Source organism: Channa argus, chromosome 21 (assembly GCF_033026475.1).
Source record: "Channa argus isolate prfri chromosome 21, Channa argus male v1.0, whole genome shotgun sequence".
NCBI lineage: Eukaryota > Metazoa > Chordata > Actinopteri > Anabantiformes > Channidae > Channa > Channa argus.
This window is the reverse complement of record NC_090217.1, coordinates 10086718-10099397: the sequence shown is the minus strand read 5'-3', so window position 1 is coordinate 10099397 and position 12680 is coordinate 10086718. Positions and strand designations below refer to the sequence as shown.

The window sequence follows — 12680 nt, the reverse complement described above, 5'->3', positions numbered from 1 at the left end:
ATAATTAAAGTGCTTTCAAGGTGATGGTCGATAACGTTTTTTTAATTTTTGTAAAATTAGAATTTTTAAGCATTCCCAACTGTTTTTGTCCAAAGCTAATTGGCTATTGCTAACTGACTCTGCAGGTAAGCAAACTTTGATATTGATACTGATAAATCATAATTTTATGAATGTATGTAAAATAATTTTTATTTTAAAAGTGAAATTCCATGTCAACAGACTTTGATATTTCTCCATAGTGTAGTAGAAGTAGACCATAAGCCAGCAGAAACTAACTAACTAAAGAACTACATAAATGCACTGAATTGTAGCAAAAGTTAACACACACCACTCAGCAGCGACACCTGACACCTCAGGCGTGTCACCTCTAGCCCCGCCCACCTCCCCAGCAGCAACAGGACGTCGGACCCACCTGAGCGATCAGAGAGGTAACAAAGCAGCACTAATACTCTAGAGATAGTTCCACTCTACTTCAATGAAACCACCGACATAGACTCTCCGTGAGCTTTCGCTGGTCCAACATGGAAGAGAAGTTTTTAAAATCAGCTTTACCTGCGGAAGGCCCCTTTGTGCGGGATGACACTAGCCTGGCTCTGCCGGCTGAACTGAGTGCGGGAGCTTCAACTACTCGTGGATCAAACGACCGGAGCCTTCGTGTTCGCCAGCAAGTTAAGCTCAAACTGGCTCAGAAATCAAGAGAGACCGTGTCAAATGGTAAAATTTCACGGTTTCTTTCTATGATTAATGCATGGCCCAGCTTACACACCACAGGATATCAATTATTTTGCAAGATGCACATCAGACTGCTCCTATTTGACAGATTTGGTCCACCTGAAGATTATTTTTCACTTCTGTCTGTATTACTGAGAGGGGGGGTGGACTCTGGGGACCTTTATGGTTATACACATGTCTTCCTCCTCAGTCTCACGTTTTATGTTCAACACAAGGTAGATTGAACAAAGAGTGATTTTTGTCCACTATATGAACCTTTTAGTTATTTTTAGGCAATATATCAGCTTTCAGAAGTATGAAGAGCTGACACTGTCCAGTAATTTTACTAAAAAAAGGCATTATCTAAAATTGAGCAATATAACAATATATTTATGATTGATCTTGTGATCAAGTGGCTTTCTGTATCCTGAGAGTATGCTTTTAATTGTAGCTTACCAAAGGTCTACTGTTACTTCGACTAAACACAGACATGTAACCTGTAGTAATTGAAGTGAAAGTTAACTGAGGTTGAATTTTTTATCTTATCCACTCCCCTGTTGTCCAGGATATTGCTATCTTATCTGCCGTGCATTGGTAACCTAAATAGACATATGGATTAGTCAGCTACAGGCAGTTATCGACCAAATAAAACCCATACATATAAATATACAAACATAAAAACATACAAATACATAATACATTTCACTGTACAAAAATATGTCACCACTAATTGGCTTGTTGTTTTATATAATTACATAGGTTATACCATGTAAGAAGTAAAATTAATGAACATTTCTAGATTAGAGTTAGTGTAAAAAGGATTTTTGTTTTAATTCACCTGACTGGCCACCCAGAGCTCTCACGCTTGTCACTCCCTCACTATGCAAAGGAAGAGGAACTATTGTTTCCATTGTACTGACTGAAGGCGCTGTGAGTGTGTCCTGTACTGTCTTAGCTCAGCTAGTCAGGTTGGCATTGATGGAATGAGGAAGATTTGTCATGTGTTTAGAGAATCACGTTGCAAAGAAACTGAACACTAACAAAACCTTTTCATCGTTTTTCAGGCAATGTCCGATTAGAAAAGCTCAAAGCAAAGAGCTTTGACGCTATAGATGGATCATCACCATACATGAAAGTAAGGGACGTCTATTACCTCTGTTACAATGGTCATGCATGCACAAATGCAAATTAGTAACAAGTAACTTAGAAAGTCTTTCAGACAGGTTAGTTGGTAGTTTTCCAAGCTAAAAGAGATCTGACCTGTTTAGTAAGCAATCCACCACCTGCAGTCAGTTAAATATTTAATGTGTTTAGGGACCTCTTTGTAACGTGTTTCTGATCATATAAAGGAACTAGTTATATCTTTGGGCACTTTTAGTATTATACAGAACTATTTGAATGTAGTCAAATAAGCTGCAGCTGCTCTATGTTCAGAGCCTTCAAGCCCATTAATATGATGTTATGATTTAACTGTTGGTGTATGAAGTCCTGACACTGAAAAAGTTACAATTTAATAAAATGTAGTAAGTTTCAGTTTAACCACGCTCAAAAAAATGCAATAAATGTACATCAATGCTTTTAAACGTTCCTCTGACCTCTCTATATTAAAGTATTATTCTGGTTCTAGCTGAAAAACTCCTCCAGATGACATCATCTGGAGGATTTTTTTTATCATTAGGAGTTCAGATAATGTCCTCTGGGAGAACTCTGGAAAAGGAAGTTGACTATGATTACAAACTCTATAGTGTGATCAACAAAATGACATAATGTGAACTGACCTGATGTTCATCCAACTGGTGTCATATGGAGGCATTTTTCATCTAGAAGCAGAGAGATATTTTTTAATAGAGGGACATAAATGGGAATTTTAATGGCATTTCTGTACATGTACTATGCAAACTAGAACCAAAGGAAGCAAGTTCACAATCAGTGAAGGAGGTCTGCCCAATTATAAAGCAGTGGATATGGTGGTGAAATAAAAAGTATAATGCTTCACATTTCTTTTTACATTCCATTCAAATTGCCTAAATTTTTTATGAATGCATTACGATATATTTTGGGTTAGTTGAACAACATTTAGCTCTATTTTGTCAGATTCTGTGCTCCATAGAAATCCATAAATGCTTTAATATAAACCTATAATGGCAAAATTTCCACAATAATTCATTAACAGTACAAGGCCTTTTAATGACATTTTATATTGTTAATCATTATCCATTGCCCAGAGGAATTTAAGTACCAGCAAAATAACTGTGCTTGTTTATTTTTACAGGTAAATGGAATCGTTTTTTTCAACCGCCCTTTTTCATCTTACTCTGTGAGACCATCCCGGAGAGTGGAAGTTTCGCCATCAGGATCCCCAGAGTTACCTCGCAGTCGCTTACCTTTTAGTAACCCGGGTGTTTATTCAACGTACGCTCCCCCAGAACCCAGTCAGTCTCACAGGGTGGGCTATCTGCCCGACCACTCACTTGGTTATGATAAGTGTCAGCGCTATGCTTTCTCAGAGGTGCCTTGTGGCACACAGTTGCATGCATCTATGTCTAGACATTGTAGCGTCCGCCAGAGGTCAGTGAGACAGACAGCAGCTCTCCAGACAGTTTTTGCACATGCAGCACTTAAGCAAAGTGGGGACCATGTTTCTCACTGGAGTCAAAACCAAACTGCTGTCAAACAGGATAATTGTCCTACACAAGGACAAAATGGTATGGTGCTAGGTGCTATCCAGCATGAGCTAGACCTGCCCAGGTTTCCTCAGCTCAGTAGGCTTCACAGGGGGCTACGCAGAATGAGCTCGTACCCACCCTCAGTTGCAAGCATGGAGGTGGACAGAGATATACAGATGGACGGTGAACTCCCCAGTCAGCAGATACACAGACAAACTATCACAACACTGTAAGATGGATTCTTTACTTTGTAAATGTAGCACTTTAATATATGCCCTGATGTGATTGAGACATTTGTGGATGGTACATTCTTTAATTAATGGTTGTGGTTTTTACACAGGATGTCAGAGAACAAATCTCCGGAGATGACGTTAAAGAAAGCCGTGAACATGTTGACCCAGGATAATGAAGAAAGTCTGATCCTTGCAACCATCTACATACAAAATCAATGCTTCAAGAGCACAGATGCTAAAAGAATGGTATTCAAAATATACAAAATAAAATGTTTAGCACTTAAAAATGTGAAACCCAATTTTTCTTAGTGAATCAGAGAGAGAAATAAAATAGAAATACTCAAACTGAATTAGAGCCATTGGCTCTAAATGGGACTGACTTTTTGTTTGCTCTGTGCTCACTTGTAAGTACACATTGGATGAGGTAAATTTAGCCAGGGTGTAGTCGAAACAATAAAATAGGTTATCTAATTTGGCTTGATTTGGAAGTGATAACAGTCCACTCATATCGTCTGTGATCAAAGACAGAGCTGTAGTAAATATTTATCAAATACCTTTCTCTGACTGTTATGATCAGTCAAGGTTATTTTGTCAGTCTGCATAAAACATTCTGTCAATGAATAATAAGCTCATGTTTTCAGGTGTACAATCTCCATGGGATTGTAAAGCTCCTGCAGCTCCTTCGCAGCGACAACGAGGAAGTACAGCGCTATGCTGCTGGGGCCCTGCGTAATGTTGTTTTCCAGACCAATGACATCAAGATTGAGGTGAAGGAAAATGATGGTGTCACCATTATTTTAAATGCACTAAAGCACAGCCGTGATGTGGAGACCAGACGGCAACTTTCTGGTTAGTTGGTATTTAGCTACATCAAACTCAGATGTTCAAAACCACATATTTTACTTTTCATAAATATGATTTGGTGATATGATTTGCTGCATAATTGGGCTTAGATGCTTCATATAGATGCATGCTGTATTGGCTGGCTGTGGATATTAGTCTAAATTGGGATAAATGTCTTATTAAATTAAAAAGTATATTTCTATCTCACACCCAGGTCTTCTGTGGAACCTCTCCTCTCATGACCTATTAAAGGAGCACCTCTGCAGAGAAGCCTTATCTGTCCTCACCCAGTCGGTCCTTGTGCCCAGTTCGGGTATTTTTGAAGGCGAGAACCCAAAAGACGAGCTCCTAGCTGATGCTGATGTTTTCCACAATGCCACAGGCTGCCTGCGGTAGGCTTCTTTGTTAGTGTTGAAACTAGACACTTAAAGGTCTTTCACTGTGCAGATTATAAATTCAATTAAACTGACACCTTTTCTGTTGTCAGCTCATCCCAAACTATTACAAGATTTACAATTTTTTTTTACCAAACTATTTATGCACTTTGCTTGCAATAAAACACATAACTTTGTATGTTGAGGGCAAATTGATTTTTCTGAGGCGGATGTGGGGAAAGTTTACAGTTTACAGTCTATTAGCAGTGAGGTGATGTTGGGTCCTTGTGCCGCATAAGGCAATAATTTTATATGACTAAGGGCAGGAGTTAACAGAAGGCACAGCTGCTAACACAGAATCAGTCTATGCCAGGTTGAGTTATGAGTAAACAGTTTATCTCAACATGGTGGAAACTTTGATCATCCGTCATCTGAACCCTGCTGTAAAATAAAAAAAAAGCTGGACTGAATTTCTTCAGACAGAATCACTGACCTGTTAGATTTCTGGTGAACCTTGTTAACAAAATAAAGGTAAAAAGGATGAAATAATAAAAGAACATATCGAAAGTTTATTTAGCCATGCTAACAGCTGTGATGCTACTGTATTGGCACAGCATTGGTTGAAGCTCAAAATATGCTCACATGACTAACACAATATCACACTGATGTAAATGTAACAGTCTCTGCTTTGTATTGTGAACATTTGTATTACTTGAATGTGCATTGTCATTATGTTAGGTTTAGGTTTCCCCTTCAATGTTATTTAAATATTAGGAGATGCAAACTCAACCCTAACCCTAACCTCACATAGTAACAATCAGAAGAAGTGTTTCCTTTTCATGAGATGCAAGTGCAAGAATGAGCAGAAAGAAAGTTTAAAAAAAAAGATTTAAGTCCATAGAAAGGTGCAGAAGAGTTCTGTTTTCAGCTTTTTTTTTAAAATATTTTAAATTAGCGAGGTTGCTGAGCTACCGTAGTGTAGTGTCTTTTTGATAAAACAAAAATCATTTTTGCTTTGTCTTTTGAACGTGTCAAAGTAGAGGGAGGCCAACTTTGCATCCAACTGTATATTCACGACATATTAACAACACATAGAAAGAATTAGGAAACGTACTACTGGCAATGGCAATCTGTACTCTCCTAAATAAAAGTCTGTGCTTAGTCCTCATCTTACAGTGATGTACACAGTGCTGTTAGAACTGCAACATTACACTACTGCATTTACATTTGTTAATGCTAACATTTTCTAATAGCCACTTAACACAGCAACCAGTTTTGCTAGTGCTGGGCTATAAATTATAGTATTGGACAGTTGATATTGTAATAGCTGTACATATTTATCTCAATGTGCAGCTGAAATGCGATTAGTTGCAATCATCGTACTTGTTAGTTGCTTGAGATAATAGTGATTTCCTCTTTGTTAGACACAGTTTGGTGAGTTTTAAAGCCTGCTGTGTACATCATTAGATAAAACCTAAAAAAAACTGCTTTCTCATTAAACCCAGTCATCATAATTGAAAAGTAACCATCCTGTTATAACAGAGTTTTTTTTAATGTCAAATGTTGAAGTCTGAGATCATGTATCACGTTGTTGGTTTCCTGCTGAACATGTTCGTGTTTAGACATATATCATCTCTCTGTTTACAAGGTAGGAGATATCAGACACACTGCTCCCCTGGCAACTATAACTGGATGAAAAGAGTGAAAGCCTGAATTATTCATGGAGTTCTCTCTTCAGCCTGCTCTGCTGAACTAAAATCACTCAGTCCTCACTGACCGCACGTTATCAAGTTCTCCTCAGTGGGTTCTCAAACCCTTTGGGCTCTTTGTGGAGGAGAAATTATGAAAAATTATGGGTTCCTCTCTGGTTTATATTTCACTGCACAAAGAATCTGTTGTGTGGAGTTTGAAATTGGATTCATTTTCTATGGAAAGTTGAAATGGATAAAAATGGTTTGGCAAAATAATGTATCATGATTGCCACTAGCTTTGGGAAGTCTTGAGTTCATGAATAGTTCCACTATTAACTTACATAGTTACATACTTGACAGAAGGACATGTTTCATTCGATGTAATGATCTGGGATTTCTTAATTATTCATCAAAAATATGGTTCAGCGAGAATGAAAACTGCTTATCTGAATAATACACAAACAAATATCACATTCCTTAAATATTTTTGGCTGTTTGGTGTTTGCAGAAATCTGAGCTCTGGAGATCCAGATGGCAGGAAGGCAATGAGGGGTTGCAATAACCTTATTGACTCTCTGGTCTACTACATCCGAGGAATCATAGCTGACCATAAAACAAATGACAAGGTGAAATGAAAATGATGAGCAGTCCCTACACAAGACTTTTATCTTCACAGTCTGCTCAGTGGTTCAGTGTAGTGTGTCGCATGTCCACAATTCCTACACCTGCAGGCTGTTTGATAGATTTCTTTTGTAACGTGTTGCACTTTATACATTAAACAATATCTATTACTGTTCTTTGTATTCATATGTAATGCATCCTCAAAGGATTACAAAGGAACAATTCAGCACCAAACATAAATAGTTGTTGGACATTTGTTTTAATTGCAAGGCAAAACTGACTGGACTTTACCTGTTACCCCCACTCAAGCTTTATGATGCTGTATCTACAGTTGTATGTAAATAATTTATCATATTGCCATACTATATATTATGATTTGTATTTATATCTGCTCTGAAGTCTACAGAGAACTGCATTTGCATCCTGCACAATCTGTCTTATCAGATTGAGGAGGCAGAGCTCCCGAAGAAGTACACCCAAGATCTCAGAGAATGTCAACAAAATGTTGCTCTCGACCCAAAAACTGTCGGCTGCTTCGCTCTTCACAATGCCAAGACCACAGAGGTAATCCCTTCAGACAAGAATCAACACTAATAATATTAAACATTTCCAAGTATTTTAGAGTAATTCTCTAAAAAACGGCTGCAGAATCACGCATGAAACAGCTTCTAATTTATTTTCTATCTCCTATTTTCTGTGATAGAGAGAATCATTAAAGCTTATGATACATTTTGCATTCCTGCTTTGTCAATCGTATCTGTGCCAGCACCTCACATACATGCTGCACACTCAGCGTTGCAATGCCTCACTAAACATGCTCAAAACAATATATTCACATTTACAACATATCAGATAATTACTCTCATCTCTCTCTCATCAAAGTAGTGCATTGACTCATCTACCTGCACAGCCTCAAATGGCACACGATCTTATTAACTAGCTAAAGGGTACTTAATAAGCAGGTAGGGTACGCCAAAACAACGCTAAAAGAAGAGAAAATATTGTAAAAACACATTTTGAAATTAATGCTAACTTTGCTGTGTATGCTTTATGTTTGAAGGAGTATGTTTTGTAGCACATTTGCCACAACAATGGTGTAAGATAAGTAAGATGGGAATATACAAACTCAGATGAGGGATGGAGTGAGGAAAGACAAAATTAATTTAGCATCTTCCAATTTCTGACTGACTGAACATACCTGATCCAGGTAATCAGCAGTGGGTAGGGGAGAGATGGTTGGAAAACCAGCAGAGCAAGGGTCCGTGAGGGCCACGACTGAGAACTGCTGGTTTAAAAACTGTCAGCGTTGTGTTTACATATTGTTTCTGCTGCCTTCAAATGCCCAGAATAGTCATTTATTGCAGGTTTAAATGCACATTTGACCACTGGCATTAATCTGCTGCTAAACAGGAGTTTGGAATCTGACTGCAGGGATTCAGAGTTTGGCCAGTGACTCCCAGCCTGTGTTTGTTGTATATTCAACCCAAGGTGCTGGGTCGGGTTGAGTTTTGAAAAATCACAGTCAACTAAAATAACTCACTGTTTTAATATAAAACTGCCTGGATTTAAGGTGCTCAGTGCAAAGTAAATGATAGTGTACATAGTTAACAGTGTACTGCCTTAAAGCTCTAACTATACTATGGTTGATTTGATTGATTGATTGAACTACACAGATAAAAACAGGATTATGTTTTCATTTTCTCCTTGTTATTTTTTGTATGTCCACAAGATCCCAAAAAACATCCATCCGCAGTGCAGTTAGTGAGCTGCTGCATCAGCCAGTGTGACTTCATTACAATTATGGAAAGTTTGACTATCATGTTGCTGCAGAATGGCATGCATGCTCAGCCAGTTTTCACCGGTTAAATAAACTTTAAATGCCTCAACAGGGACACACACATCAAAAGGAAGAAAAACAAAATAGCACCAGAAAGTGTTAGTCATTCATTGTTAATTTGCTGCATAGTTACTGCCTCTTGCTGTCAGCCTGAACCCAGTGAACTCATCTGCGAGCTGCAGCTCATGGCTTGTTTCTTTTCAGCACCTGGACCGACAGAGCCCCCTGCTGGAGGAGAAGGCCAATCCACGTGGCATAGAGTGGCTGTGGAGCGCCATCACCATCAGGATGTACCTGTCACTGATCGCCTGCAGTGTGCATCACTATACCCAGGAAGTTGCCATCGGAACGCTGCAGAACATCACAGCCGGAAATGGAGCAGTAAGATGGGACAGATATGTTTCTTTTTACAGTTTTTATATGTTCACTTGGGAGCTTCAACAGTTGGAATTTTATATGTTTGTCCACCCGGCTGTCATACATTTAAATCAAAGTATATTTGAATTTAATGTTTTAGCTGTCAGTCAGAGGAGGGACCTAAATTGGTTTATGAAAGTGTAGAATACTAGATAATACTGTAATTTCACATTATTAGTAATATTGTATTATTTGATCAGTTTTTAATAAATGAAAACATATTCACCCCAAGTTACCAGAATGCAAGATTTTTTTTTTTTACTTTTCTAAACAATATCTACAGTAATTTCTGCCTAATTTTTGTGGTTGGTGGCATTAAATACTAAAACTCATCATCATCTAAAACAAACAGGAAACAACAATTAAAGGCACAACAAGTATTTCTAGACTTTACACATTTACCTGAAGAAACTGACCAGTTTATCTTGGATTCTTTCTATTTTGTCTAGGTCTGCAAGAGCTACTGATCTAAACAACAATTTTGCAGCATTAAAAAAGATGTTGTGTCAAGACCTGTACGTAAAATGGAAATAGCAAAACTTTACACATATTTGAAATGTTGTTTTGGCCTTGCAGATGTCTGAAGCCATTGCCTTCACCATTGTTAAGCGAGAAAATGGTCTTCAACACATCAAGAAGATTTTACAGGAGGGAGAGAGGGATGTGAAGAGGGCAGCCATATCTCTACTAAAAAACCTCTCTCTCTATCAGGAACTGCACCCTGACATTGGTAGTTTTCCCTCCAAAATCTTCAACAAAGAAGTAGTTTTGCTTCCTCTTCATTTGCAGACTTAAAGTCTCACATTAAATTTATATTGTATTGGTTTGCACCTTCTAAAGTTAACCAGGTGTTGCCAGAGGTGGTGCAGCTGCTGCCCAGTGATGGCACCAGCACCAATCTGCCTGCTGAGGTGATGGTCTCACTCTGTCAAATCCTGATTAAGCTGAGTGAAAGTGACTCGCAGCATGTCAGAGCCATCTTCAATCAGGGCGCCCTCAGGAAGATCATCAGGATGAGCTTCAAAGGCAATAGGTTAGTCAGGATTGTTCCTAAAGCGATCATTTATGAAAAAAATTATTAAAAAGAAAAACATACGACTAATTTACTGCAGATAAAACTCCTAATATAACCTTAGATCTGCATGTCACATGGCAAGATTATAAGAAAATGGAGGACACAGGGGAAAGGGCCCCCCACCCCTTTTCTTTCTGGTCATTTTATTCTGACCAGAAAATTCATTCTGAATCTGTTTTTGGACATTTTGTGTGCATATTTGGCTATTTCTACTTTTATTTTGGATGGGATTTTTTTCTTTTATTTGGACATTGTGTCTATATTTAGATCTTTTGTGTCTGTTTTGGTGATTTAGTTTCCATTTTTGGAAGTTTTGCCTGGTAGGCCCATCCACAATCACATGTACATGCAATATGTAACTATAAAACAATAACTTCACCTCTGTGTTTTCTAGTTTTTCTCCGACCAGAACGAGTAAGACAGCATGCTCCCTCCTGCACATCATGTGGAGTCACAGAGATCTCCATAACTACTACAAGAAGGTGGGTTCCTACACATTATACTATAGCGTACAGTATTAAAGATGGTGGCAGAGTTGTCGCTCAGTGCAGATATTGAGACATATTTTAGATGCTTCCCGAAACATGTTTTACCTGCATGTTTCAGCTGCTTTGATGTTTATGATGCCTGAATTGTAATAAAGATTTTTAGTTTTTGTGTGACAACACAGAATAATAAAAGTGAAATGATTTCCAGTGTTCATTAAAAACTAGCTTTTGCTTACCCTAAAGCAAGTCAAGCTTGAACTAAGCAAAACAATTAACACTTTTTCATTTTTTTGGTCAACAGCATGGGTACAGGAAAACTGATTTCATCAATGCAAGAACAACAAAGGGTGTGAACTATGGAAACAACTGAGCCAACAGAATCAGCATTTCCAAATCACTCAATGCACTATTATCCTTTAAAATACTTTTCCATATCACAGTTTACAGTAGTAAGAGCCAGTAGTAAGAATATTTTTTTCTCAATGTTGCAAGAAAGACATTATAAATCATGCCTACTTTAGCAATTGCTTTGAAATTGTATTTCTTTCATTTCTAATGTTTTGGTAATTGTGGAAACGAGTCAGAAATAGAGCAGAGAACAGAACTTAAAATCAAACTCAATGATATCAGATGCATGTCGATGCATGTTGAGCGTTTTGTCTTTCTTTAAACCGCTTTTAAGTTTTACCATCTCTCAAGTACATCTGACCTTCTTTATGCCATGTGTTCAAACCGACTGACATATTTACTTAACTTTTATAACTGACTTAACTTTTGAACCATTTTTTACCTGGTCAGTGCCTCCAGTGTGCTTTTGATTTCTGGCTTAAATAATGGTGCATTATCTTAAAATATTTTCTTGATTTTTACACACCATGACATATTGTTTTCTACACGCTCAGACTGTGTCACTATGTCCAAGGGATTATATCATAGATTGTCTATATATGAGCACTTAAAAAACATCTCTGTCCTAGTGACTAAAAGTGAAATTAAGCATTTCTTTGCATTTACATAGTTTTTCTGTAGTGGCAGCTTGACAGTTACAGATTTACGTTTTTAAATACTTTGACTTACAGATTAAACAAAGAACCACAATTATAGAATTCAAACAGTTGCAGAAGAGAAACCGAAGGAAGTATTTTTACATTTGCAAATTATTGAAGTGTTGTTCTCTTAATAAACTTGTTTGAATACAATTTGTTTTTCAGTATCTTTAGTGAGTTAATAGAGTTCTAATTTACTTGCTTAAATTGTTTTTCCTAAATAAATCACCATGACCCTTAAAATAAGTAATAAAACATCTGCATTACTTTGTCAAATGGTTATACACTGTCATGACATACCAGGTTACAGTGTGTGAGCCGGAGGTCTGTTAGCGATGAAAGGAATCATGCATAAAAAACTGGCTCAGATTAGCCAGAGATCAATAAATATGAACCAAATATTAAATGAATGTATGAACTGTTTGCTAATGAAGTGAGGGTCTCTGCCAGTGAATCAGACTACACTTCTGTTTGGCTTCGTCAGGCCACTCAGTGACTTTGAAGCCCTGGAGCTGTGTTAACCTTGCAGAGCTTGGCAGGGCGAACTGCACTGCAATACACCTGAAGGGAGGGGTGGGAGAGAGGGGGCTGGAAGGCTGGGTGCCAATTAACCCTCCTGGACAAAACCTTTAAAGCCAGAGCAGAGATAGAAAAGGGACACAGACATTATTCAGTAAT

The 12680-nt window shown here is 37.8% G+C and overlaps 1 protein-coding gene across 2 annotated transcripts; it reads left to right on the top strand.

The window, feature by feature from the left end:
* Nucleotides 1-390: 390 nt before the first annotated feature.
* Nucleotides 391-11491, top strand: pkp2 (plakophilin 2). Of its 2 annotated transcripts, none has more exons than XM_067490274.1 (13): nucleotides 391-714; nucleotides 1776-1846; nucleotides 2984-3606; nucleotides 3718-3856; nucleotides 4252-4459; nucleotides 4668-4845; nucleotides 7027-7144; nucleotides 7584-7703; nucleotides 9181-9357; nucleotides 9970-10123; nucleotides 10234-10426; nucleotides 10863-10950; nucleotides 11258-11491. In XM_067490274.1, exons 1-13 carry the CDS (start codon nucleotides 522-524, stop codon nucleotides 11324-11326), a joined length of 2331 nt encoding a protein of 776 aa, XP_067346375.1. In that variant the 5' UTR covers nucleotides 391-521; the 3' UTR covers nucleotides 11327-11491. The 2 variants fall into 2 exon arrangements, with proteins under 2 accessions (XP_067346375.1, XP_067346374.1); XM_067490273.1 differs by having other exon boundaries at nucleotides 393-714; nucleotides 7539-7703.
* The last annotated feature ends 1189 nt before the right edge of the window (nucleotides 11492-12680 follow it).

What these genes read in the sequence shown, in the direction of transcription:
- pkp2 (XM_067490273.1), top strand. Translation starts at nt 522, where the DNA reads ATGGAAGAGAAGTTTTTAAAATCAGCTTTACCTGCGGAAGGCCCCTTT. An exon ending in AAGAGAGACCGTGTCAAATG is followed by an intron (nt 715 to 1,775) that starts GTAAAATTTCAC and finishes ATCGTTTTTCAG; the next exon opens with GCAATGTCCGATTAGAAAAG. An exon ending in ATGAGCTTCAAAGGCAATAG is followed by an intron (nt 10,427 to 10,862) that starts GTTAGTCAGGAT and finishes TGTGTTTTCTAG; the next exon opens with TTTTTCTCCGACCAGAACGA.